Here is a 23964-nt window from a genome sequence, read left to right on the forward strand (position 1 = left end):
CAATAGAAAATGCTTGGAAGTTGACCAGAAAAACATTTGCGATCGCCTCTCCATTGACATGATCCATTTCAAGCCAAAGATATCTGGCCACATTTTTTGTGCACGTTTGAAATAAATAACAAGAACCTGCGCGTGCACAGCAAATATAAATGTTTTTTTTATTATTAAATAAATAAATAAATAAATAGATATGTAAACTTCTTTTTGCGTGTTTGCCAATAAGCTTGTAGTTATTTTAAATTTAAAAAATCTAGCCAGGTTTCCGGTATGTTCTCTGTATGATGCCAATTATTTATTATTCAGGTTCCTGTTGGGGGGTTCGGTGGTTAAATGGAGCCTTGTGCTGCTGCTATGAAACCGAAATTAAGTTGAAAAAGCGCGAATAGACGCCATTTCACTCGATGGGTTTATTTCTTTAGGCACGTTGCAAACGCAACATACAATTTCTAGTTGTTTATAAAGAAACTGCTTCGAGTTTCGCGCTGCTTTTAACAGGCGGATGAAGTGAGCGGCCTGCGGCGTCCGACCAGCAGGAAAATCCGCGGATTAGATTTTGGCCTTCGGTCGGTTACAAGACCGGAACATATTTTAAAGGAGAAAAAATAACCAAATTCTAATGCCAACTTGTGTCTGGAGGAACGAAAAGGTATGTAAAACGCTAATAACGTGTTTAAACATTCATTTTTAGTGAAACATCTCGACGTATCCTGAAAGCTATGCTAATATAGCTAGCCTGCTAGCTCACCGGTATCAATGAGAAGCTTTTCCATTTTGCACACAGCGCGTGAGCTTGTAAAGTGTTTTATTCTTTTAGTTTTAGCATTGGTTTGGTGGTTTTTCTACGGTTTCTTCGTGCATTCTACGAAATGCCGGTGCAAAATGTAAACCGACCCGAATAGCCGCTAATGCTAATATAGATAAACAAGTGGCGTAAATATCTTTATGTATTAAACAGGTAAGTGAATAAAAGGCGCCGTTTCTCATTCTGCCTGTTGAAAGTGTGCAGGTTCTCTCACAGTATTTCCAATTCCACAGACTTTATTTTTCCATCTCGTATTAAAAGCAGAGATGTTTTATTTCCAGCCAGAACAATGGGAGTTTCAGCGTAGCAGCATCTTCTTCCTCCAGAAGACCTGCTCCAGTAAACTCCAACTTTCCTCTTCATTCTCCCCGGCTTTAATTACTGATCTAATCACTGATCACTCATCTCTGATCAATCAATGATCATGATTAATGGCGAGTTTTGTTTCTAAAGCACGCTTTTATTGTCTTTTAGTGCAAAAAAACAAAACAAAACAAAGAATGAATCAAATTCCTATTCAGCTTCAGCGTGGAGTTACAATAGTTTGAGAGTTAAGTACATGTGATCAAATAATGACATTAGAAATAATATACACACTATATTGTCAAAAGTTTTGGGACACTCCTCCAAATCACTGAGTTCAGGTGTTGTTTTTCAGGGGTTGGACTCGGCCCCTTAGTTCCAGTGAAAGGAACTCTTAATGCTTCAGCTTCATACCAAGACATTTTGGACAATTTCATGCTCTTTGTGGGAACAGTTTGGGGATGACCCCTTCCTGTTCCAACATGACTGTACACCAGTGACCAAAGCAAGGTCCATAAAGACATGGATGAGTGAGTTTGGTGTGGAGGAACTTGACTGGCCTGCACAGAGTCCTGACCTCAACCCCATAGAACACCTTTGGGATGAATTAGAGTGGAGACTGAGAGCCAGGCCTTCTCGTCCAGCATCAGTGTCTGACCTCACAAATGCGCTTCTAGAAGAACGGTCAAAAATTCCCATAAACACACTCCTAAACCTTGTGGAAAGCCTTCCCAGAAGAGTTGAAGCTGTTATAGCTGCAAAGGGCGGGACAACTCCATATTACATTCATGTGCATGTAAAGGCAGACGTCCCAGTTTTGGCCTGGCTCGCAGTCTCCGCTCTAATTCATCCATGTCTTTATGGACCTTGCTTTGGTCACTGGTGTGCAGTCATGTTGGAACAGGAAGGGGTCATCCCCAAACTGTTCCCACAAAGAGCATGAAATTGTCCAAAATGTCTTGGTATGAAGCTGAAGCATTAAGAGCTCCTTTCACTGGAACTAAGGGGCCGAGCCCAAACCCCCTGAACTCAATGGAGGGGTGTCCCAAAACTTTTGCCAATATTGTGAGATATCTGTGTGTATATGAACAGCTTTTACTATGAACAGGGGTATTAATGGTCAGTTCTACACATTTGGTGCCTGAAATCTGTCTCATTCCTAGAACATACAACACGCCAGCACTTGATCCTAAAAGCCTCAGAGATGATCAGAGTCTGTCAGGTGGTTTTTCAGAGTATGTATGATTTTGTTAGAAATGTTTGACAAAAATCATAATTGTTGATTATTCCCTTGTAGAGCTGGGCGATATGTCCTATAAATTGAATCTGCGATTTTTTAAAACAAAATTCGATTTTCGATTTTAAAACAATTATTTTTCTAAAAAAAAATAATAATAAAACACTAGAGACTATAGAATAGATTTTTTTTTTAATTTGAGCAAAAACAATATAACCAAACTTATGAACTGCAAATTTGGACTAAAAGTGCAAACTTATTTTCGCTAACAAGTTTTTTTTTTTGTTGTTGTTATTTTGGAAAAACAATATCATATCAATAAAATCATTACAAGAACATACAAACCTTTTTTCTTTTTTTTTTATTAAAGTGCAAACTTTTACCAGTCTTTACAAGTTCTAATTATTCTGGCAAAATAAAGTAATATAACAAAATATGAGGGATTTATAAATTGCAAACTGCAGACTTAAATCACTTTTTATAAAATAAATAGTTGTCACCTGAAAAAAATCCCTGAAGAAAAACTATTTTGTAAATCAGTTCAACATGAAACTTAACAACAATAAACTCAAACAGGAGCCGGACAACATTTTACAACTGTGTATATGAACACAATCAGGGGTGAGTCTAGGATTTTCATTTAAGGGGGGTTCAGCCCCCAATGAGGGTATAATAGTAAAAAAAAAAATATATATATATATATAATATAATATAAATAAAGGTGTGACTATCAGGGTAGGATGGTAAACTTATTGCAGCATCACACTGTATTGCATAGATGTGTATAACATTTGAGTACTGAACAAGACAAATACAAGTCTTCCTGATCACACTGATCACACACTTGTCCTCTGATACTCGCTCTGTGACGCTGCGGAAGAATGAAGAATGCGCTGAAAGATGGGGAGGAGCTGAAGTCTGTCGCCGTTTTCGTATCTAGGCCCTTTTTAATATTTCTACTCAGTGCTCCTAAAAATTCTGTGATTCTCCATAAGCTGTATACAAATTGGTGATCGTCTCAGTCCCCTTTAAATTTCATATGAATACGGCGACTCCTCTCCGTCTTTCAGCGCGTTCTTCAACACGACTGATGAAGCCACGCCTCTTTTGGAAACAAGCTCTTTGCGTCGCAGAACTACAGAAGCTCGCTCTGCCCAACCAAAGTGAAATCGTAAAATCGATTTTCGTTTTTCAACATTGATATAAACCATAAATTCGAATTAATTGATAATAACGATTAATCACACAGCTCTATTCCCTTGAAATTGGAATTAAATTATCACAATTTACATTAAATGGTGTTTTGAATAGCTTTAACCATTGTTTTAAGCAACTGCATGCCATATTTTATAACATATAAATATTTGTTATCTTGGTGACTTTTCTATCCTATTTCTTTGAGGGTGGACTCATCAGAGAGTATCTCTGAGACTTGACGGTCAATCACCATACTAGTATTTATAGTGCTGAGAATTCCTGTTTAGTAGACAGAACAGCTGAATGATGGAGTCTGTTCTGGTCCATTGTTCCCCTAAGCCATGTCTGTATTTTAACTTAAATACTGCATTAGGTGAATAATAGAAAGTCATGATGTTCAGACTGTAATGTCTTAGTGCTTTAACAGTTTATATTTTATTTAGATCTGTCTTTAGGCTTATTTCATTTAAGGCTTTTGTATATATTGGGTATGGAATAATATTCTAAAGGGTCCTATATGTCAGGAGTTTTCATAATCAGAGACGGTGGGCCTCCTTTTTAACACAACATACATTTTTCTGCCAACTTTTATCAACTGTGTTAACATTAAAAATGAAAAGTTAGACTATAATCTGAATAATAACATTGTTGTGTTTTCTGACCGTTTTTTATTGCTGTCGTTCTCAAGGGCTGTAAGGTGTTTTAGTCGCGTGGAGTAAAAGCGGCGCTGTGCAGACCGATAGGTGTAGAACATTACAGTATCGCGAGAGCGGTTCTAGAGCATATTCCAGCGCATACTCTCGCGGTATTTTGGTGTGTGCGTGCGCGCGCACAGAGATGTCAGTCAAAAGTCACGTCTTTTCAGTTCTAATTCTTGATTCTTCTCAGCAACACTTTACAAACTATCTGATGTTTCTTTATCAGCGCACATGTCTGCGAAGTTAACATGATGAGAGAGACATGCACAAGTGGATAATTGGGGTGTTGATAAGGACACGCCTACAGACTATTAGGCCAATTATCTTTATTCGCCCCTCACAACATAACCTGCAATAAACATAAACATGCAGAATAATGGAAGTATATTTTTTTTTTGTAATCGCAGCTTTGAACGATTACATAATCATGGCATCTGTAATCGTAATCACCATTAGTGACCACTGCCCTACCCCTGGTCGGAGTCTCGTCGCTTGTTGGTGCCCACTGATGCCGTGGATGGATCTGTGTGGACCAGGAGACAGCCATGGACAGAGCCACTTGGGGACTTTCACACTGTCACAGATCTGCCATTTCATCTGTCAGCTCGTGACAGCAAAGAATTAGTGTCTATAATGACCTCAGAAACTACACTGACCTAATAGTTCCTCATGGGTCATTGATTTCTGTTGTAGAAAGGACATTAATCAGTTACAGTTACATTATTTACTGTCCAGTGTCACCCAAATGAGGATGGGTTCCCTTCTGAGCCTGGTTCCTCTCAAGGTTTCTTCCTCATATCATCCCAGGGAGTTTTTCCTTGCCACCATCGCCACAGGCTTCTCATTAGGGATAAAATAAAATAGTTTAATAATTAAATTTAATGATTTATTCTTATTTCTAGTTATTTTTATTTTCATTTTTCCCCTCCCCTTTCTCTGTTTTTCTTCTTTTGTAAAGCTGCTTTGAGACAAAGTTCATTGTAAAAGGTGCTATACAAAATAAATTGAATTGAATTAGAAAATCCATTAATTGTGCAGCCCAAGATCAAACTCTTGTTAGAAACATGTTTTTGAGAATGCATTTTGCTTAAATCATGTGGTCTCGGTTATGAACCCGGATACAGAGATTTTGGAAGTCGAATTGCCGGTTACTTTTACATAAAGAATTTACTGTGTCATTTAAATAGCTTCAATATTTTTGAATTTAATGAATTTTGTTGTGAAACCTAGTCCTTTATATGATCTAATGGTAACAAAAAAGAATTAAAGCCAAGATGAATCCATAAGAAGAAAAAAAAGATATTCAGATAAGAGTGCTGCTGTATAAAAGGAGGACATGCTCCAGGTGGTGTGTGGGGTCCATTCCACATGCAGCAGCATTTTCTTAACACTTCCTTCGAGTCAGCACCCAATGACCGATAAGTGACCGATGTAGTTAGTCTCAAGCTGCATCGTGTAGTTATGGTACTCCCATAGCCTTCCTCCTAACACGTCCTTCTGATGTTCTAACGCCATGTCATGGAGGACACAAAGGATATTTCTGGCTGAGAATCACCGAGACATTTCACTTTGAATTAAAACTCGTGGTGTCCATGGTCACCTGGGTACACTAGATGTGTGTTTTGTTACCTCCACTTTTCTTTTCACTTCACTTAATTCAATTATTTTTCACATTTTCTGTAAGTTGGCTCCAGATTTTGGCCTTTCAGCTTTGATAATGTATATTTTTATTGGCATAGATGTGAGTCTGAAATAACTTTCAATTCTACTGCCAAGAATCCCCCCTCCTTGTCTTTTTTTTTTTTTTTTTTTTTTTTTTACTTTTGGTGGTTATTTCAGTGGTGTGAGGTTTGCCTGCCTTATATGGAGTTTTGCGGGTGTGTCAATGTTAATATTGATCAAAATATTGATTGATTGTCATTCGTAGACAGACACCCAGGTACGAAGAAATTCAGACATTTGGTAAAATTCAGACATCCAGTTTTTTCTTTTCCCAACATTTATGATATAAACTAAGATGAGCGAGGCTCAGTGTCCGTGTTCATCACATTATTGTTACAAGCTGAGCTCAAAAAAAACAAAAACAGTTCAGGTCAGCACTGCCCTGTGTGTGTGTGTGTGTGTGTGTGTGTGTGTGTTCGATAACTGTTGTGTATGAGCATGCTAGGAGCAGCACCAGAGGTAGTGATGTGACGTGTAGAGCAGGTGTGGAAGCGAGGGGAAGAAGGACGTTTTATTTTTCTTTGCACAGTAGAATGTCTTTCCTTTTCTAGTTTTTTCTTTCTTAGCTCACTTGTTTTTTGGAAGCAAAAGTCTGTTCATAAACACTACATACTTCCCTATTTCCTCTGAGCTTCAGAGCGGTTTGTTTCAGTGCGACATTTTTAACGAAGCTGAAGGAAAGTACAGTGTTTTTATTATAACACATGAGCTGTAAATAATAATAATAATAATAATAATAATAATAATAATAATTATACACAGTGACTCCCTGTATCACCTCTTTTATCAAATACTGCATAATGTCCTGGTGATTCTCACCACCCCTGGCAGTTTGGCCAGATGTGCAACCTATGTCCAGATGTGTAATATGGAGGCTGTTGTGCAGTAAAATCAGCACCTGACAGCTGGATACTGAACCATTTGTGTTTGTTCAGCTTGTTAATGAGCATCATAGCATATGCTTATCTATAATTCTACACGTTACACAATCAGGGCAAATTTTTGTAGATTATGATTGATTTTTTCATTTTTTTTTTTTTTAAGAGTTCAAATAGCTTTAGAAATGCATCTAATGCAACTTGAATATCAAACAGAGACATTAAAACACTTCTCTTTCAGAAAATATTCATACTCAAACTTAATTCAACTTTAATTTTGTCTCTATTAATAATTAGAGAATTCAGTAACAGTTGAGGCAAAAAAGCACTGAAAAGAACATTAAATGTGGGATGTTAAAATTTGTCTCCTCAGAGTCTTTGAACTTAAAGTGGATGTCCAATCAAGACAAAGGCTACTAATGGAAATACTGTACACACATGAAATACTGAAAGATGAACCAAGATGAAATACAGAGTAAATATTAGACATGTCCTCCTTAATCTGGGCAAGTGATGACAAAGTAGATAAATATTGTAGAGTTATGCATATGTAACCTATTACGTGTTTATCACAAATGCTTCATTACCTGACTTCCTCTTTGCAGGAGTGAACACAGCAGGAGGAATCTGGTGGAACTGGTGTGCCTGTGATCTTTCATCATCCATCTTGTTTTTCACGTTGGGAGGATGTCCCCCCACACAGTGTCCTGATCACGTTTCGGAGTCAGTGAGTGCTCCTGGAGGTTGAGGTGCAACACATCTCCCCATTTCTCACCTTAGCTGGTCTAACTGAACCGCCAAAATAAGTTCCTCGTTGCCCCCCCACTTGTCGCATCGCGGCCAGTCCAGCAACCCCTTCCCCCTGGATTCACATGCCAAGCGGTCCCACTACGGCACCAAGCTGAATCCATACACGCGGGCACGGATGACAGAGGCATGGCAGCAGCATGCTGTTGCCCCGCCTCCCGTCGTCCACACCATCCCACCGGGGGCAGAGAACGCTCTCGGATGCGCCGTGTACGGCATCGTGCTGCAGCCGGACACCCTGCAGTCGCAGCAGCAGCAACAGCAGCAGCAACATCACAGCCAGCAGCACAGCCAGCAGCAGCAGCATCCGGCTCAGGCGCAGCAGCCTACACTGCAGGTGGGGAGCGAAGGAGGCCACAAATGTGGCGCGTGCGGCCACGACATCTCGCATCTGGCCAATCCGCACGAGCATCAGTGCATGGTAAGCCAGGACCGCTCGTTCCAGTGCACGCAGTGTCTGAAGATTTTCCACCAGGCCACAGACCTCTTGGAGCACCAGTGTGTGCAGGTGGAGCAGAAGCCGTTTGTGTGTGGCGTGTGCAAGATGGGCTTCTCGCTGCTCACGTCGCTGGCACAGCACCACAATGCACACAACAGTGGAAACCCCATGAAGTGCTCGATCTGCGAGAAGACCTACCGGCCTGGGTCTTCAGGAAACGCCACGCCGACGTCTTCCGGCAGCAACAATCCAGCTCAGCCATCCGGCGACGGTGCATCAGCAAGCAGCAGCGCAGCAGTCGGTGCTTCTGGACAACCCGCCTTCGAGTCCTCGGCTCCTTACCGGCCATACAAGTGCTCTGTGTGCTCGAAGGGTTTCCGCCATCTGTCAGAACTGACGCGGCACGAGCGCGTGCACACGGGTGAGAAGCCGTTCAAGTGTGAGACATGTGACAAGAGCTTCAGCCAGCACTCCCACCTACAGCACCACCAGCACACGCACAGTTCGGTGCGAGCGTTTAAGTGTGCCGTGTGCGATAAGAGCTTTAAGCACCGCTCACACCTGGTGCGGCACATGTACGCGCACTCGGGCGAGCACCTGTTCAAGTGCAACGTGTGCGAGCTGCACTTTAAGGAGTCGTCTGAGCTGCTGCACCACCAGTGTCAGCCACAGGGCACGCGGCCGTTCCGCTGCGCCACGTGCGGCAAGGGCTTCAAGCGGCCGTCCGACCTGCGCCAGCACGAGCGCACACACTCCGAGGAGCGTCCGTATCACTGCGACGACTGCCAGATGAGCTTCAAGCAGCAGTACGCACTCGTACGTCATCGCCGCACTCACACTGCCTCCGGAGACCGACCGTTCAAGTGCAACCTGTGCGACAAGGGCTTCCTGCAGCCCTCACACCTGCTTTACCACCAGCACGTGCACGGCATGGACAACTTGTTCAAGTGCGCCTCGTGCGGCAAAGGATTCAGCCAGTCGGGCGAGCTGCTGCGGCACAAGTGCGGCGAGAGCTCGAGCCCTCCCAGCAACCCGGACAAGCCGTACAAGTGCGACGTCTGCGGCAAGGCCTACAAGAAAGCAACGACGTTGCAGCGCCACCAAACCACACATTGCAACGAGAAGCCTCTGAAGTGCTCACTGTGTGACCGGCGCTTCCTGTCTTCGTCCGAGTTTGTTCAGCACCGCTGCGACCCATCGCGAGAGAAGCCGCTCAAGTGCCCCGACTGCGAGAAGCGCTTCAAATACTCGTCGGAGATGAACCGCCACCGCCGTGTCCACACCGGCGAGAAGCCGTACAAATGTGCGAGCTGCGATAAGGGCTTCAAGCAGCGAGAGCACCTTGCCAAACACCAAAGCGTTCACTCTAGGGATGCACAGTTCAAGTGCGTGTGGTGCGGCGAGCGCTTCGCAGATCTCGGATTGCTCCAGGAGCACACGGTCCAACACACTGCTGAAGGAGGCGGATACCCGGTGTCTTCTCTTATTCAGTAACCCTCGCATTGTTTTTCTCCTGTTCTTTTTTTAGATAGCTCCAAATACTAATCAAGTAATATAATCGTTTTGTTACCTGCATATACATAAAGTACTTTGTTATTCCGTTGGACACCGTTTCATTTTGGACAAGCAATAGGTGCTGAAAACTAGAAGCATCGTTCTCTTTCCAGCCTTGATTTAAAGCTCCATTTTGTTACAATTCAAGGGAAAATAATGAAGGAGAAAAACTTTGCGTGGTGAACGAACAGAGTGAGGGAGAGAACAGGAGCAGTTTCATATCTGTGAGATGAAGAAATGGCTCACTCTGGAGTCTTCATGCCATTCTTTCAGTTTGATATTCAGTTCACTCTTTTATCAGTCACAATTCTGGAGTTTATATTTAAAAAAATAAAAAATAAAAAAAAGAGAGAAAAATAAAAAGGCCAAAAAAAGGGTAAAAAAAATATATAGTATACATAATACACAGTAGGTAGTGCATTTTAGATAGTGTTTGTGTGCTTTTTTTATTTTTTATTTTTTCATTTGCAGCTACAGATCCCTTTCTACCAATCAAGAACGAATTGATGGGAGATGGGTCAGTCCCTAGCCATGCTCTGAAATGAAGAATACTGTGTATATATACGTACTCACATCACTGTTCCAAACTGTACCGCGTACTTTCAGACACCTCGGCTAGACGAAGCTGACCAGATGTCCAGTAACAGATGGGGGTTAGCCCGTGTTGTGATAATACGATATTATGAACTATTCACGCCGTCTTTAAGTGTGTGTCGTCGTGTGTGTATGCCCTGCGAGGTGGCAGAAATTGTATGTACCAAAAAAAACTAAAAGAAAAAGGAAGTACTGTATGACCCGACCCCCCCCCACCGTCTCCGCATTTCACCGCGATATACGTGAATATATACTATATAGAAATATATACGTCACTCATTTACACACACAGATCATATTCCCACAAGTGTGACTGTCCTGAAGCAGCTTTGTGTTACTGTAAGTACATAGGATAGTATGTATGCGTCATGTTTTCTAGTCCTGTCTTTAGTCTTTCCTAAAAACTTATAGATTTTTTTTTTTTTTTTTTTACATGGAACTTTTCTCAAATTCTCCATTTTTCCTTTTCTTTTCTTTTTTTTAAAAAAAAGTTTGCTTTGTAGATTCCTAGGCATTTGATGATGATGATGATGATGGTGGTGGTGGTGGTGGTGATGATGGTGATGGTGTGTTGTATGCGAGTAATTTTGTGCATCTTGTCGATTAGTGTTCGGTTCTTCCTCACACAGACCGAGGAGTCCGATATTTTTTTATTTTATTTTTTACATTTTTTCCCTCGTTCAGAGCCAGCTTTGAGAATCGGTCAACGTCACAAACCTCCCTCAGTGTCAGCCAGACCTTGACCATGATTCGTGTTTTTTTTTTTTTTTTCCTCTGTACAGTAGCATGTGAGATTTCTACAGCCTGTATAGATTTATTATATTTCCTGTTGACTTGCCTGCATTTATACTGTAAAACGACTTCCCCCGTGTGTTTCGTCTTCAGTTTTTTGGTATGAAAACAAATTTCTTCCACCCCACGATGTGAGAGAACATGAGCCTGTGAAGTCTGACCGCTGTCCTCCAATTGAACACGTTGTTTAGCGTCACTCGTGCTCCCACGGTCAGCAAGTCCTGTCCTTTACAGCACCCTAACCCTTGATCCAACATGGACGTGAGTGCAGAATAAATGAACGCAAATCTCCTAATTTTCAACTCCAAGGTGACGGTGGTAGTTTTGCACAAGCGAGGTCCCCCTCCCCCCATTTTCACACGGCTGTGACTGATGAGCAGGCCTCCGCTCCGAGGGCCGTGCAGTATTATAATTAATGCCTGCCATGTGGAGGTCAGGGCTCTAGATACATTTGGCCTTAAAAGCATGAGCAATTCAGGGTGTATCCATAGCCTCCATCTTTATATTGTGGTCTTTCTTTATTTATATATATATATATGTGTGTGTGTATATATATTTTATATATATATATATATATATATATATATTTTTATATATATATATATATATATATATATATATATACACACATATATACACACACACACACACATACATACATACACACACACACACCCCCAGGCATTAAAGGTTTGACTCAAAGGGCAGTTGGGATTCAAGAAAAAAAATTATGCCTTTTTTTGTTTTTGCATTTTCATTGTATATTCATTTTTTTAATTAATATTGTTTAAAGTTTCTATATAAATATATATACTTGGTGGGAGGGTCAGAGCCACAGAGGAAGGGACACTGGGTAATGAGGGTGAAAGTGTTCTTCTGGGTTGAGGTGAGCATGTTCTGGCCTTCCTCTGTGGTCCTGCACTCTGCCTCGTGCATGCCTGCTGTGTTAGTTCCTGTAATCTGTTTTAAAAATGTTTGTGCTCCACAGCACACTTCTTTAGCTTTTTCAAATTGTAGATTGTGGATGAGTTAGTAAGAAAAATTTCATGTGGAGATGGATGTGACATTCATGCTAAATATCTGTATGTAGCATTTAATATACACAGCACTAACTAATAAACTTTCTCATTAATAACGCGTGTGCTTTGGGTTCTTGATGGTTTATTTGAGCCGTGTGTGTGGAGAAATGGTCTGCAAGTCTGTTTTAACAAGAACGAAGAAATGATGGAAAAGCAAAAAATATAGCGCAAAAAAGAGGATTCAGTTAAAGGGTTTGGTCATGATGGACTAGTGGTCCTCGCTCTTACTGCAGCCTGACGAATCTCCTGGACTGTGTTTCTTAGCCATCGAGGTCATCTGCAGATTGTACAAAACAACAATTGTGTATTTTTCTCTGTATTGAAGTTAATAAGTCTGAAGCTTGTGTCACTGAGAAGCTGGAAAGTGTTTCCTCCATCCTAAAGACTTTCCAGTGTAGGAAAACTAACCGCTTTACCTCTGTCTGTAACAAAGAGCTGACACTGGAGACTCCTTCAATATGCTTCACCGAAAACTTAATAAAAATAATCACATTTTAGAACTTGACTAATAGAAACTTGCCAGTGCACTAGAGTCTGAACTTCTCTTATAGGAAATTAATCAATAACTTCCAGCCAATCAGAATTGAGAATTCAGCAGTTATGTGATGTTTATAAACCTAACATTAACCTTAATTATGAGCTGCTAGTGACTGTCACAGGATGAGACATTTTATTAAACCATGCTTGGCCCTCCAACAGCTTAGATTATAATTCTGGATCATTTGTGCCTGTTTTTTTTTTCCTGGGCTCACCTTAACAATCCTCGCTTTGCGCTCCAAGGCCTTGATGTTGTGTCTGAGTCGATCGTTTATGGCCTTGTCCTCAACATGTTTCATGACATCAGGGACACGGAAATTAGCCAACTGGGCTTTCAGCTTCTTATTCAGAGCCTTAGCCTGAGATTGCTCCTGCATTCAGGAAACACAAATGTATGTAATAATAAATACAATAATAATAATAAATGTCTGGGGGGAAAAAAAACATTCTGCTCTCATTTGCAAAAGTGGAAGTAGAAACATCCATATGAAGAGGTAATGAAGAAATATGAGTTAAGTCCAATTTTTACACACTACATTTTGTTTATTAAGTGGTGTGTGTACAGTGGCTAGTGTTTCACAGCTCCAGGGTTTTGTGGTTTATTCCTGAGCTTGAGTTATTGTTTGTCTGGAGTTTCAACATCACCTTGTGCACTTTATCATGTTCCTCAAATCATTCCTGAACAATTTTTGCAGTGTCAAAAGGTGCACTATCCTTCTGAAAGAGGACCAATGCCTGGGTCTGTTTAGGTTGGTGGTACAAATGATCATCTACAGGAATTCCAGCACCTATGGTTGCCCAGAGAATCACACAGCTTGCTTTCTTCCCATACTTCATCCTGGTGCCATCTTTTCCCAAGGTAAGTGATGCACACACACCTGGCTGGTCACATGGGTGATGGAAAAGTAAACGTGATTCATCAGACCTGGTCACCTTCCACTGCTCCATGCTCCAGCTCTGAAGCTCACATGCTCAATGTAGGCTCATGGACAGGGGTCAGCATGGGCAGTCTGACTGGTGTACAGTTACATAGTCCCACAGGAAGCAAGCTGTGATGCTCTGTGTGTACTGAGCCAGGAAATGAAAATGGACCAAACATCTAGCCTTGGGCACCCATGGGTTCACTGGTTGTCCTTCCTTGGACCACTTTTCCTAGGTACTAACCACTGTATTACTAGGAACACCTCACAAGACCTGCTGTTTCAAAGACCTCGTCGTCCAGCCATCAGTTTGTCCAATTTTCTGGCTTCCACCACATCAATTTCAAGTACTGACTGTTCACTTGCAGCCTTAATATATCTCATTGCAAAAAGATATGAATCAGTGAGTTGAAATCCTCCTCACCTTCTCGACCTTCTGCTGCTGCTCTCTGATCTTCGACAGCTTTTCTTCATGTAAAGTGATTTTTCTGCTCAGCGTCTCAGACTCCTCCAATTCCTTCTTGAGCCGTTCCTGCAACCGAGAAACACCATGATGCATCTACACAGATCTCTTCATATTCCCAGCATGATGCTTTTTACAACAATGGTTTATGATACATACTGGTGGATTGTTTTGGGGACTAGAACTATAAAAAAAATGCTCAGCTCAGTACCATACATTATGGCTTGTGTTTTCATCAGGATGTTTTTTAACTGAGCTGTTGCACCTAAAGTTGTTGTTTTCTCTGATTTTCATTGCTGCATCTGCTCTTTATACTTCTTGTGTACAGTGACTCTAACAGACTTGGAGATGTTTACGGAAGGAGTCTCCAATACCAGCACTTGGTAACAGTGAGTATGCCTTCAGGACGGAGGACTTTATAACTGAGGGAAAAAAAAATTAAGGTTGGTGAGGGAAAGTGTTTATAGCTGCTGTAAGGTAAGGGATAACAGGACTTATTTCATGGACTTATTTTATGGAGTTATTTTATGGTGTTACATGTGGATTAAAAAGCACACAAGTCATTCATTAATAGTTTAGTGTGCAAGGAACAAGGAAAAGATTTTGTGTAGGACATAGGATTCTGGGATCCATGTCCTGTAGCAAAGTCAAACACTTCTAATAAACCAAATGAACAGAGCAGGGATCCTCAGGGGAAACAGTACAATATGATATCTAAAATCCTGGAGCCTATGTTCTGGATCTGTACCTTGTAAACATTCAGGCCTTGTTGGCTCTTTCGAACCAGCATCCTGTGACACAGCACTCGCTCCTGTAACTTCTGCAGAAGCTCCCGGCTGTGGATGTTCTTTTGCTTCAGGTGCTCCAAGTCGATCCTGCGCAGCTTGTCTTGCATCTGTTCCTTCTGCTGCACCATGCGCTGCTGCTTCCAGCTCTGTTTCCGCAAAAACTCGTTTCTCCTGCGCATCCTCTCCGTCAGCACCTCCTGCAGGAGCAGACAGAAATTTGGCCACAAGAAGGAGGAAAGAGTCTTTGTTAAGAAGAATCTTTGTTAAGCTGTGCTACCATGTTGAAAAGAGCTATATTGTTATCTGGGTTCTTTTCTACTGGTGAAGTTCTGCTGTCAGACTTTAGGAGGTTGTGCCTTCACCCTAATGAAACAAATGGGCAGTTATCTTCTTCATTACTGAGGTCTAGTTCCTTTTTACATATTATAGTCACAGTGTGTCACTGATCTGAATGTGATTCCAGGAACAGAAGATTTGAAGACTTCTGGCAGTGGAAGAACAGTTTGCCTCAGTTAGCTCCATTGTAGAGTTAACATCTGCTAACAAATATCAGCTCACTAGCAAACACTGGAAACCAAAATGTGTTACTGGGGCATAAAAGAAATTGATAAACTGTGTATTGGTCTTTAAAATAATGATGCCCTGGACCAGCGAGGAGCTAAAGAGTTAAAGCAGTCAAGTCATAAATATAAAATCGTCTGTGATTCTGTATTTCTCATGTCTGAGTTAAAAATATTCAGAGCTGTTAATGAGCTCCATCCAGTGGTGGCTCGCATAGGAGCAGGTAATATATTCCACACTATATCACCAAAGGTTTTGGGATACCTCTCAAAATCCCCCTTAGTTCCAGTGAAAGGAACTCTTAATGCTAGAACATCTGAAATGTGTGTAAGTTGTTTTTGCAGACAAACACTGATAAAAATAAGCCTCTCTTTTGTCATTTTTTTGGATGCCACCTGTGCAACAAATCCAGTCGTGAAATTTCCTCGCTCCTAAATATTCCACAGTCAACTGTCAGCTGTATTATAAGAACATGGAAGTGTTTGGGAACGACAGCAACTCAGCCACGAAGTGGTAGGCCACGTAAACTGACGGAGCGGGGTCAGCGGATGCTGAGGCACATAGTGCGAAGAGGTCGCCAACTTTCTGCAGAGTCAATCGCTACAGACCTCCAAACTTCATGTGGCCTTCAGATTAGCTGAAGAACAGTGCGCAGAGAGCTTCATGGAATGGGTTTCCATGGCCGAGCAGCTGCATCCAAGCCATACATCACCAAGTGCAATGCAAAGCGTCGGATGCAGTGGTGTAAAGCACGCCGCCACTGGACTCTAGAGCAGTGGAGACGCGTTCTCTGGAGTGACGAATCGCGCTTCTCCATCTGGCAATCTGATGGACGAGTCTGGGTTTGGCGGTTGCCAGGAGAACGGTACTTGTCTGACTGCATTGTGCCAAGTGTAAAGTTTGGTGGAGGGGGGATTATGGTGTGGGGTTGTTTTTCAGGAGCTGGGCTTGGCCCCTTAGTTCCAGTGAAAGGAACTCTGAATGCTTCAGCATACCAAGACATTTTGGACAATTCCATGCTCCCAACTTTGTGGGAACAGTTTGGAGCTGGCCCCTTCCTCTTCCAACATGACTGTGCACCAGTGACCAAAGCAAGGTCCATAAAGACATGGATGACAGAGTCTGGTGTGGATGAACTTGACTGGCCTGCACAGAGTCCTGACCTCAACCCCATAGAACACCTTTGGGATGAATTAGAGCGGAGCAGCAAATATTATCAAGGATGTGGCCTTTACAATGGGTGGGAAAATCAACAAACTGTTGAATTCCAAAGCTGTCAAGACATGATATAAACTCCTTGGTGAGAGTGTTATTATAGTTATCCACGTGTATATTAAAGTCTCCCTGTAAAATAACATTAGGAGATATGGAGCACTGTGAAGTTAAAAACATGGATAGCTCAGCTAAAAAAGTTGTACTGGTTTTCGGTGGGCGATAAACAGTAGCAAAAATAACAGGGCAAGGTCCATTTATCTGCAAGACCATGGACTCAAAAGTTTCAAAGGAATCCAAGTTAACTGAAGAGACTTTCCACTTCTCATTGTAGAGAATAGCAAGCCCTCCACCATGCCCAGAGGGGCGGGGCTGGCAGGTGTAAACAAACCCGGGAGGAACTGACTGATTCAGCTGAGAGAAGTCATTTTGTTGTTGCCAAGTCTCCGTTAAACATAAAAAATAACTTCTTGTCGCTCAATAAGTCATAAATAAATGGCCCTTTGTTTGTTAGCGAACGAATACTGAATAGGCCAAAAGAGAGATCACTCCTACCCGTTTTAGGGGTGATACTCGACCTAGATAAGTTAGCCAGCATAGTCCGGTCAACGGGTCGTCTCGATTTCCTAATCTGACGAAATCCTGATGACCAGAAGGAACGTATTGGACCCGAATCATCATAGATGTAATTCCGTCGGGAAGACCGGTGGAGATATCTCTGGCGAGGGTAAAAGATGATGTCCTGATGACGCTGAAGCGTCGGTGGGGGTCCCGGGGCACGAAGGCGCAGGGTGAGCAGCTCAGTTGCTGTATATTGGAGGATAGATGCAACTGGGTGACAGATGAGAAGAAGTAGAATCCAGATGAAGAGATTGTAAGCGTTCAGCATTGTTGCGGCGAATGAAGGAGAAATCCCAGGCCGAGTCCCAGGTGCCAAAACCACTGAGCCAGGTACGCCAGAGTCCAGGTAGACCCACCGAGTGGCTTAAAATTGTCAGTTTGTTGTTATGAGGTTAAAATAGTCCAGTGGTTGTTAAACTATGTATTGATTCATCCAAACTTTGATGATATTAAAATGCAATCTATACTACTTAGAAAATAGTAACAATAACCCGCAGAGAGCAGCGGCAGCATTACGCGCCAGCGTTCACTCTCCCGGATTCCTCCCGTATTCCTATCTCCGACCCTGAGAGATGGTGGGACCAGTCGAGCAGTGCTAGTGGACCTGAGGGAGTGAGGTGCAGTGTGAGTAATAATAAGATCTTTGAGGTCAGATGGTGCTGGTCCATTCTTGGCTTTGTAGGCATGGTTCAGTGTTTTAAATCTGATGCAGCTACTGGAAGCCAGTGGAGGAGCAGCAGTGGGGTGGTGTGGGAGAACTTAGGCAGGATGAAAACAAGTCATACAGCAGCATTTTGGATCATTTGCAGTGGACAAATTGCAGTTGGAGGAAGACCTGCCAGTAGAGAGCTGCAGTAGTCCAGTCTCTAAATGACCAGAGACTGAACAAGCACCTGAGCAGCCTGTGTGGATACCAACGGTCGAATCCTTCTGATGTTGTAACATGGGAGTAAAAGGACATTTGATTGTCCATGGTTACCCCAAGGTTGTGAGCAGTGGCTGAAGGGGAGATCATGAAGTTGTTCAGAGATAATGCAAGATCCTGGGCAGAAGATGAATCACCTGGGATTGAGTTTCAGCTGATGAGCTGTCATCCACGATGAAATGTCTGCCAGACACGGTGATATACACGTGTAATGACCACCTCATATGCTGACATGTACAAAACATGTAATGGCTGAAGTAATGAAGGTTTCTGTTACATGTATATTTATAGACCATGTGTGTTTGTAACTTTCAGGACATTTTCTCTGACAGGAAAGTGATCAGGACAGAGGGAATTTTGCAATGAATAAAAAATAATCCACTTCAGGATGGACACAGTAATCCTGCTTCGGATTATTTTTCTATAAGTACAGTATATTATTAGCTCGTACCTACACGGGACTCACACACGCTTCAGCTTACCTTCGCTTTTATTTTACGCTCGATGTACCCGATGACCTTCTGTGCCCTCTGGGCCTGAACCGGTGTTGTCTGTTGAGTTTTAGCAACAAACTCTTCAAACTCATGCCTCTCCCGCTTGATTTCCACCAGACGCTTGTCCAAGTCCTCTACAGCAGCCTGACAGGAAGAGAAGCCATTATGGTGATGGTTATTACCTTTACGTTTGGAGACAGCTTCTCAGATCATTATAACAATTATATCATCATATATCATTATATAACAACGGGCTTGACCATTAATTAGTGTAATTAATTAACCGCAGACTAAAGCAGTTGATCACAGAACCCTGGATGACAAAAACTTGAGTTTTAACACTTCATTTTAAATGTCCAGCATTCAATCCTATAACCTTGAAGGATGATAATCAGCTTCTGGTTGCTTGTTTGCGAGCCACAGAATTCAAGTTCACTTCAAAATTCACTTCAAAATATCACATTTCTAATGTAACATCTTAGAGAATAAATTAAATGCAAAAATCAATCCATCCATACACCGATCAGGCATAACATTATGACCACCTGCCTAACATTGTGTCGTTCCCCCTTTTTCTGCCAAAACAGCCCTGACCCGTCCTGCACTGTGTATTCTGACCCCTTTCTATCAGAACCAGCATTAACTTCTTCAGCAGTTTGATCAACAGTAGCTCGTCTGTTGGATCGGATCACACGGTCCAGCCTTCTCTCCCCACGTGCATCAATGAGCCTCGACCGCCCATGACCCTGTCTCCGGTTCACCACTGTTCCTTCCTTGGACCACTTTTGATAGATACTGACCACTGCAGACCGGGAACACCCCACAAGAGCTGCAGTTTTGGAGATGCTCTGATCCAGTGGTCTAGCCATCACAATTTGTCCCTTCATCAAACTCGCTCAAATCCTTACGCTTGTCCATTTTTCCTGCTTCTAACATCAACTTTGAGGACAAAATGTTGACTTGCTGCCTAATATATCCCACCCACTAACAGGTGCCATGATGATCAGTCTTATTCACTTCATCTGTCTCAGAATGTTAGGCCTGATCAGTGTGTTCTGTTGTGCTTATCCTACACAGGGTCGAGGGGGAACCTGGAGTCTATCCCAGGAAACTTGGGGCACAAGGCTGAAGACACTCTGGACGGGGTTCAGACACACTCTACAGACAATTTAGTTATGTAATCAGCCTACAACACATGTCTTTGGATTGAGGATGGAATCTGGAGTACCCCGAGAAAAAGCAGAAGGAGAACATGTAAACTCAACCTACAGCATATACAGAATCCCAAACATGTGCATTACACTATGTAATACAATCTCTCAAAACCTCTGAAGGAGATGAGCTGAAGGATTTAAAGCTACACACGTGAGGACTCGTGTAACTCACCATGGGGTCTGGTAAATAAAATTCACTAAATGATAACCTTATAATACTTGACATTTCTTGCTAAACTTGTGTTGAACGGCTCCAGCTCTTTCCTGGACTCCTCCAGCTCGCTCACTGCAATGTAATACTTCTGTTCCAGTTTCAGGAGATTCGGGGGTTCCTGAGATGTTCCACAGCTTTCAGATTTCCCTCTGTGAACCTTAGAGCAAAACTGGTTTGGAATTAGCCGGCTTCTGTATAACTGAAGATATATAATCCAATGACTTTTTTTATATTTAACCATTATGAGCCATTATCACACAATCACCACTTCGTTCTCCATCCGGGACCCGAGCAGTGAGGTCAAGCTGAGAGAATCCAGCTGACCGATGAAGCTCTCGAACATCTCATTCTCCGTCTGAAGAACAGCATTTGTGCATCTGATAAATCACAAGTTACACAAACATCAGAGATACAGAGGCACGGAATAAAACACAGAAAATTTCTCCTGCAACTTCGGCCATTTTTTGGGACTTGCTTCAAGAGCTTCAAGAGCAGGTTAGGACATTGACTAAAAAGAACATCTACCATGATGAAGGTTCCAATTCAGTTTATCTGTATAGCGATTTTAACACTGGACATTGTCTCAAAGCAGCTTTACAGGAGTACAGAAACATAGAATAAATAATAAGGTTTAAAATTTAAGTTACTATTTATCTCTAACATTTATCCCTAATTAGAAGCCTGAGGTGACGGTGGTGAGGAGAAACTCCCTGGGATGATCTGAGGAAGAAACCTTGAGAGGAACCAGGCTCAGAATGGAACCTCATCCTCATTTGGGTGACACTGGACAGGAAATGATGTAAATGTAAATAATGTCCTTTTTACAACAACAACCAAGAGCTCCTGAGGAACTAATAGGTCAGAGTCTGATGTACAGGTTTCTGTGATTATAGTGTTTACTAATTCACCATAAAGGATTAAAAACTAGTGCATTATCAATAACCTGTAAACTGTTAATCAAAACCTTCTGGCCAATCAGATTCAGTCTGACCAATCAGAAACAGAGCGCGTGGAAGTGCGCGTGGTCGTCTTAAAAATCACTAGAACTTCAGAAGCGTCTTCAGAAAAAGATAGTTTGCTTCTTGCAAGTTTCTTACCTTAGTTTTTCCACTTCTTGTTTTAAAGCTGAGTCTGTAGCGGCTTCTCTGCTCGCCGCCATGGTTGCTAGCGTAAACGGTCGCTATGAACAAAACAAAACCGGAAGACACCGCGGGATGGGGCGGAAGAGGAACGACACGTCAACGCGTCCGACATGTTGCCTGGGGACAGATGTAAACGCAAACCAAATGCAAGTCTATCGATAGATGCGTTTACACTCTGATAAAATAAAAAATATAGCATTTTGCATGTCACAGTAAATGTAAATTGCTTGAATAGTTTGTCTAGGGCTTCACAGCTAAATAAGTTTGGAAAGAAATTATTATAATGGTCTGAAAGGTAAGACCTGCCACTGATGCACTTAAATCATCTTCATCATCATCGACAATATTATTATTATTACTATTAGTAGTAGTAGTAATAATAATAATATTAATAATAATAAATAATTAGTGCAGTGAGTATAAAATTCTACACAACCCTATTAACATTGCAGGTTTTTGTGAAGTAAAAAAAAAAAAAAACCAAGATCAGTGTTGATCAGATCTTTCCCCAGACTTCATGAGAGACAGTAAACAACTAAATTCAAGTGAAAAACATAGAATTTTTTCATACTTTAATAAAGTACCTTATACTACAGCCCTCGCTCTTTTAGGTTAAAAGTCTGCCAAAGATTTTCTTCCATTTTTCCTGCTCCAAATCTCTCACACTGTGCGGGGATCTCCTCTGAACAGCCCTCCTTCAGTCATTCCACAGGTTTCTGATTAGATCTGGGTTCTGACCCGGCCATTCCAAAATGTTGAAATTCTTATTCTAAAGCTATTCTTTTGTTGATTTGAATTTGCTTTAAGTCAACAATGATATCCATACGTGCTTTTGTAAGCTCTTTGCAGTCCATGGCTTCAGCAGTCAGATAAAAATATAATCCTTCAGAAAGAGCTAAGGTTTATTTAAGGGTTAATCAAAGTCACGTCATTGATAATGTATAGAATTTCTTCTGAACTTCTATACTGAATGTTGATGGGTTCGTTCTGTCACATTCACATCGTCAGTCATGCAACCTGCTTCTGTTTCCCTCTAAATGTTTTTTCTAAGAGACTGATAGCAAGAAAGAAAATCTTTTTGTTTTGTTTAATTGTATTTTATCAATTAACACATAGATAAATAGACATTACGTGGATATTTATATACAAAAGACACACACACACAGAGACAATTTCATATTGTATCAAATTTCATGTGAGAGTAAAAGTAAGGACACGGCCACATTTATTTGTACTTAAATAAACTTTAAATAAATAATAAATAAATAATTTTTTTAAAATATATATATAAATTTTATATATTTTTATATACACATATATTTGTATATGTATATCCGATGCACAATTGGCTTTACATAACTATTGGTGTTTTTCATAATTTATCATGTCTTTAATTTCTACTATGATAGTTTTTATTCTTCCTATTTTTCTATATATTTTTTATTACCTATATCCCTATACTTTTCTTGTCCACACACTTTAAATTCTTTCTTCAAATGTAGGACAGTCATAAAAAGCATTTCACTACATGTCATACTGTGTATGATTTCATATGTGACAAATAAAATTTTAATTTGAATTAAAATGGATAAAATAACCTCCAGGTGAATCACATCAGGTGGAAGATTGTTCCAGAGCATTGTGAAGGAGGCGTGTCTTATTTAACCCTCAGACATTTAGCTTGGTTTGCTCTTCATTGTTGAAGTGAGAGGTATCACCATGGTGAGATCCAAACAGCTCTCTGAGGCCTTCAGAAAGAAGATTGTTGATGCTTATGAGTCTGGTAAGGGATATAAAAAGATCTCAAAAGAATTTGTAATCAGCCGTTCCACTGTCCAGAAAATCATTTACAAATGGAGAACATTTAAAACAACTGCCACCATGGCCAGGTCAGACCGTCCGAGCAAATTCACCCCGAGAGCAGACCGCAAGATCTCCAAAAACCCTAAAATATCATCACGGGACCTACAGCAAGCTCTTGCTACAGTTTATGCCAAAGTGCATGAATCTCCAATAAGAAAGAGACTTAGAGTAGACTTAGACATAGAGTCCATTATGAATTCTACACTGGATCGGAAGGTGCTTGAGGAATATGTAAGACCATCTGTCAAAATATTGAAGCTAAAGCAGAACTGGACCTTGCAACACAGCAATGACCCAAAACATCCCAGTAAATCCACCACAGACTGACTGAAAAGTAAAACATAGAGAATTCTGGAAAGACCGAGTCAAAGTCCAGATCTAAATCCTACTGAGATCCTGTGGGGTGATCTGAACCGGACTGTGTGTGCAGGAAACCCCCCAAACATCACACAGCTGACAAACTTTCAGCTCTACTCCGCTCTAATTCATCCCAAAGGTGTTCTATGGGGTTGAGGTCAGGACTCTGTGCAGGCCAGTCAAGTTCCTCCACACCAAACTCACTCATCCATGTCTTTATGGACCTTGCTTTGGTCACTGGTGTGTAGTCATGTTGGAACAGGAAGGGGTCATCCCCAAACTGTTCCCACAAAGAGCATGAAATTGTCCAAAATGTCTTGGTATGAAGCTGAAGCATTAAGAGTTCCTTTCACTGGAACTAAGGGGCGGAGCCCAACCCCTGAAAAACAACACCTGAACTCAGTGATTTGGAGGGGTGTCCCAATACTTTTGGCAATACAGTGTAGTATGTGTACATACTCTCTATCTATCTTTCTATAATTTAGTGTAGACTTGATCGTTTTTTTTTGTTTCAACTCAAACCACAGTGGAAAGAAACGCTGCCATGGTAA

At 41.5% G+C, this 23964-nt stretch overlaps 2 protein-coding genes across 4 annotated transcripts; one reads left to right on the forward strand and one right to left on the reverse strand.

The window, feature by feature from the left end:
* Nucleotides 1-290: 290 nt before the first annotated feature.
* On the forward strand, nt 291-9762 carry znf319b (zinc finger protein 319b). Its single transcript, XM_058397287.1, has 2 exons — nt 291-646; nt 7443-9762. Exon 2 carries the CDS (start codon nt 7763-7765, stop codon nt 9575-9577), a length of 1815 nt encoding a protein of 604 aa, XP_058253270.1. The 5' UTR covers nt 291-646; nt 7443-7762; the 3' UTR covers nt 9578-9762.
* A 1867-nt stretch (nt 9763-11629) lies between these two features.
* Nucleotides 11630-23862, reverse strand: ccdc113 (coiled-coil domain containing 113). 3 transcript variants are annotated; one of them, XM_058397289.1, is made up of 9 exons: nt 22792-23862; nt 21149-21310; nt 20317-20428; nt 20047-20220; nt 18612-18767; nt 14771-15007; nt 13984-14091; nt 12855-13010; nt 11630-12379 (listed from the first exon to the last, which is right to left on the reverse strand). In XM_058397289.1, exons 2-9 carry the CDS (start codon nt 21208-21210, stop codon nt 12311-12313), a joined length of 1074 nt encoding a protein of 357 aa, XP_058253272.1. In that variant the 5' UTR covers nt 21211-21310; nt 22792-23862; the 3' UTR covers nt 11630-12310. The 3 variants fall into 3 exon arrangements, with proteins under 3 accessions (XP_058253272.1, XP_058253273.1, XP_058253274.1); XM_058397290.1 differs by lacking the exon at nt 22792-23862 and adding an exon at nt 21778-22422; XM_058397291.1 differs by lacking the exon at nt 22792-23862 and having other exon boundaries at nt 20047-20208; nt 21149-21484.
* Between the last annotated feature and the right edge of the window lie 102 nt (nt 23863-23964).

The sequence above is a fragment of the Hemibagrus wyckioides genome, linkage group LG08, assembly GCF_019097595.1.
Source record: "Hemibagrus wyckioides isolate EC202008001 linkage group LG08, SWU_Hwy_1.0, whole genome shotgun sequence".
Classification (NCBI taxonomy): Eukaryota; Metazoa; Chordata; class Actinopteri; order Siluriformes; family Bagridae; genus Hemibagrus; species Hemibagrus wyckioides.

Excerpts from the sequence above, each read along its gene's own strand:
- znf319b (XM_058397287.1), top strand. The coding sequence starts at position 7,763 with ATGACAGAGGCATGGCAGCAGCATGCTGTTGCCCCGCCTCCCGTCGTC.
- ccdc113 (XM_058397289.1), bottom strand. The coding sequence starts at position 21,210 with ATGGCGGCGAGCAGAGAAGCCGCTACAGACTCAGCTTTAAAACAAGAA. Across the intron at positions 20,429-21,148 it reads CAAGAAGTGGAAAAACTAAG|ATGCACAAATGCTGTTCTTC; the intron begins GTAAGAAACTTG and ends GTGATTTATCAG. Across the intron at positions 15,008-18,611 it reads AGCGTAAAATAAAAGCGAAG|GAGGTGCTGACGGAGAGGAT; the intron begins GTAAGCTGAAGC and ends CTGCTCCTGCAG.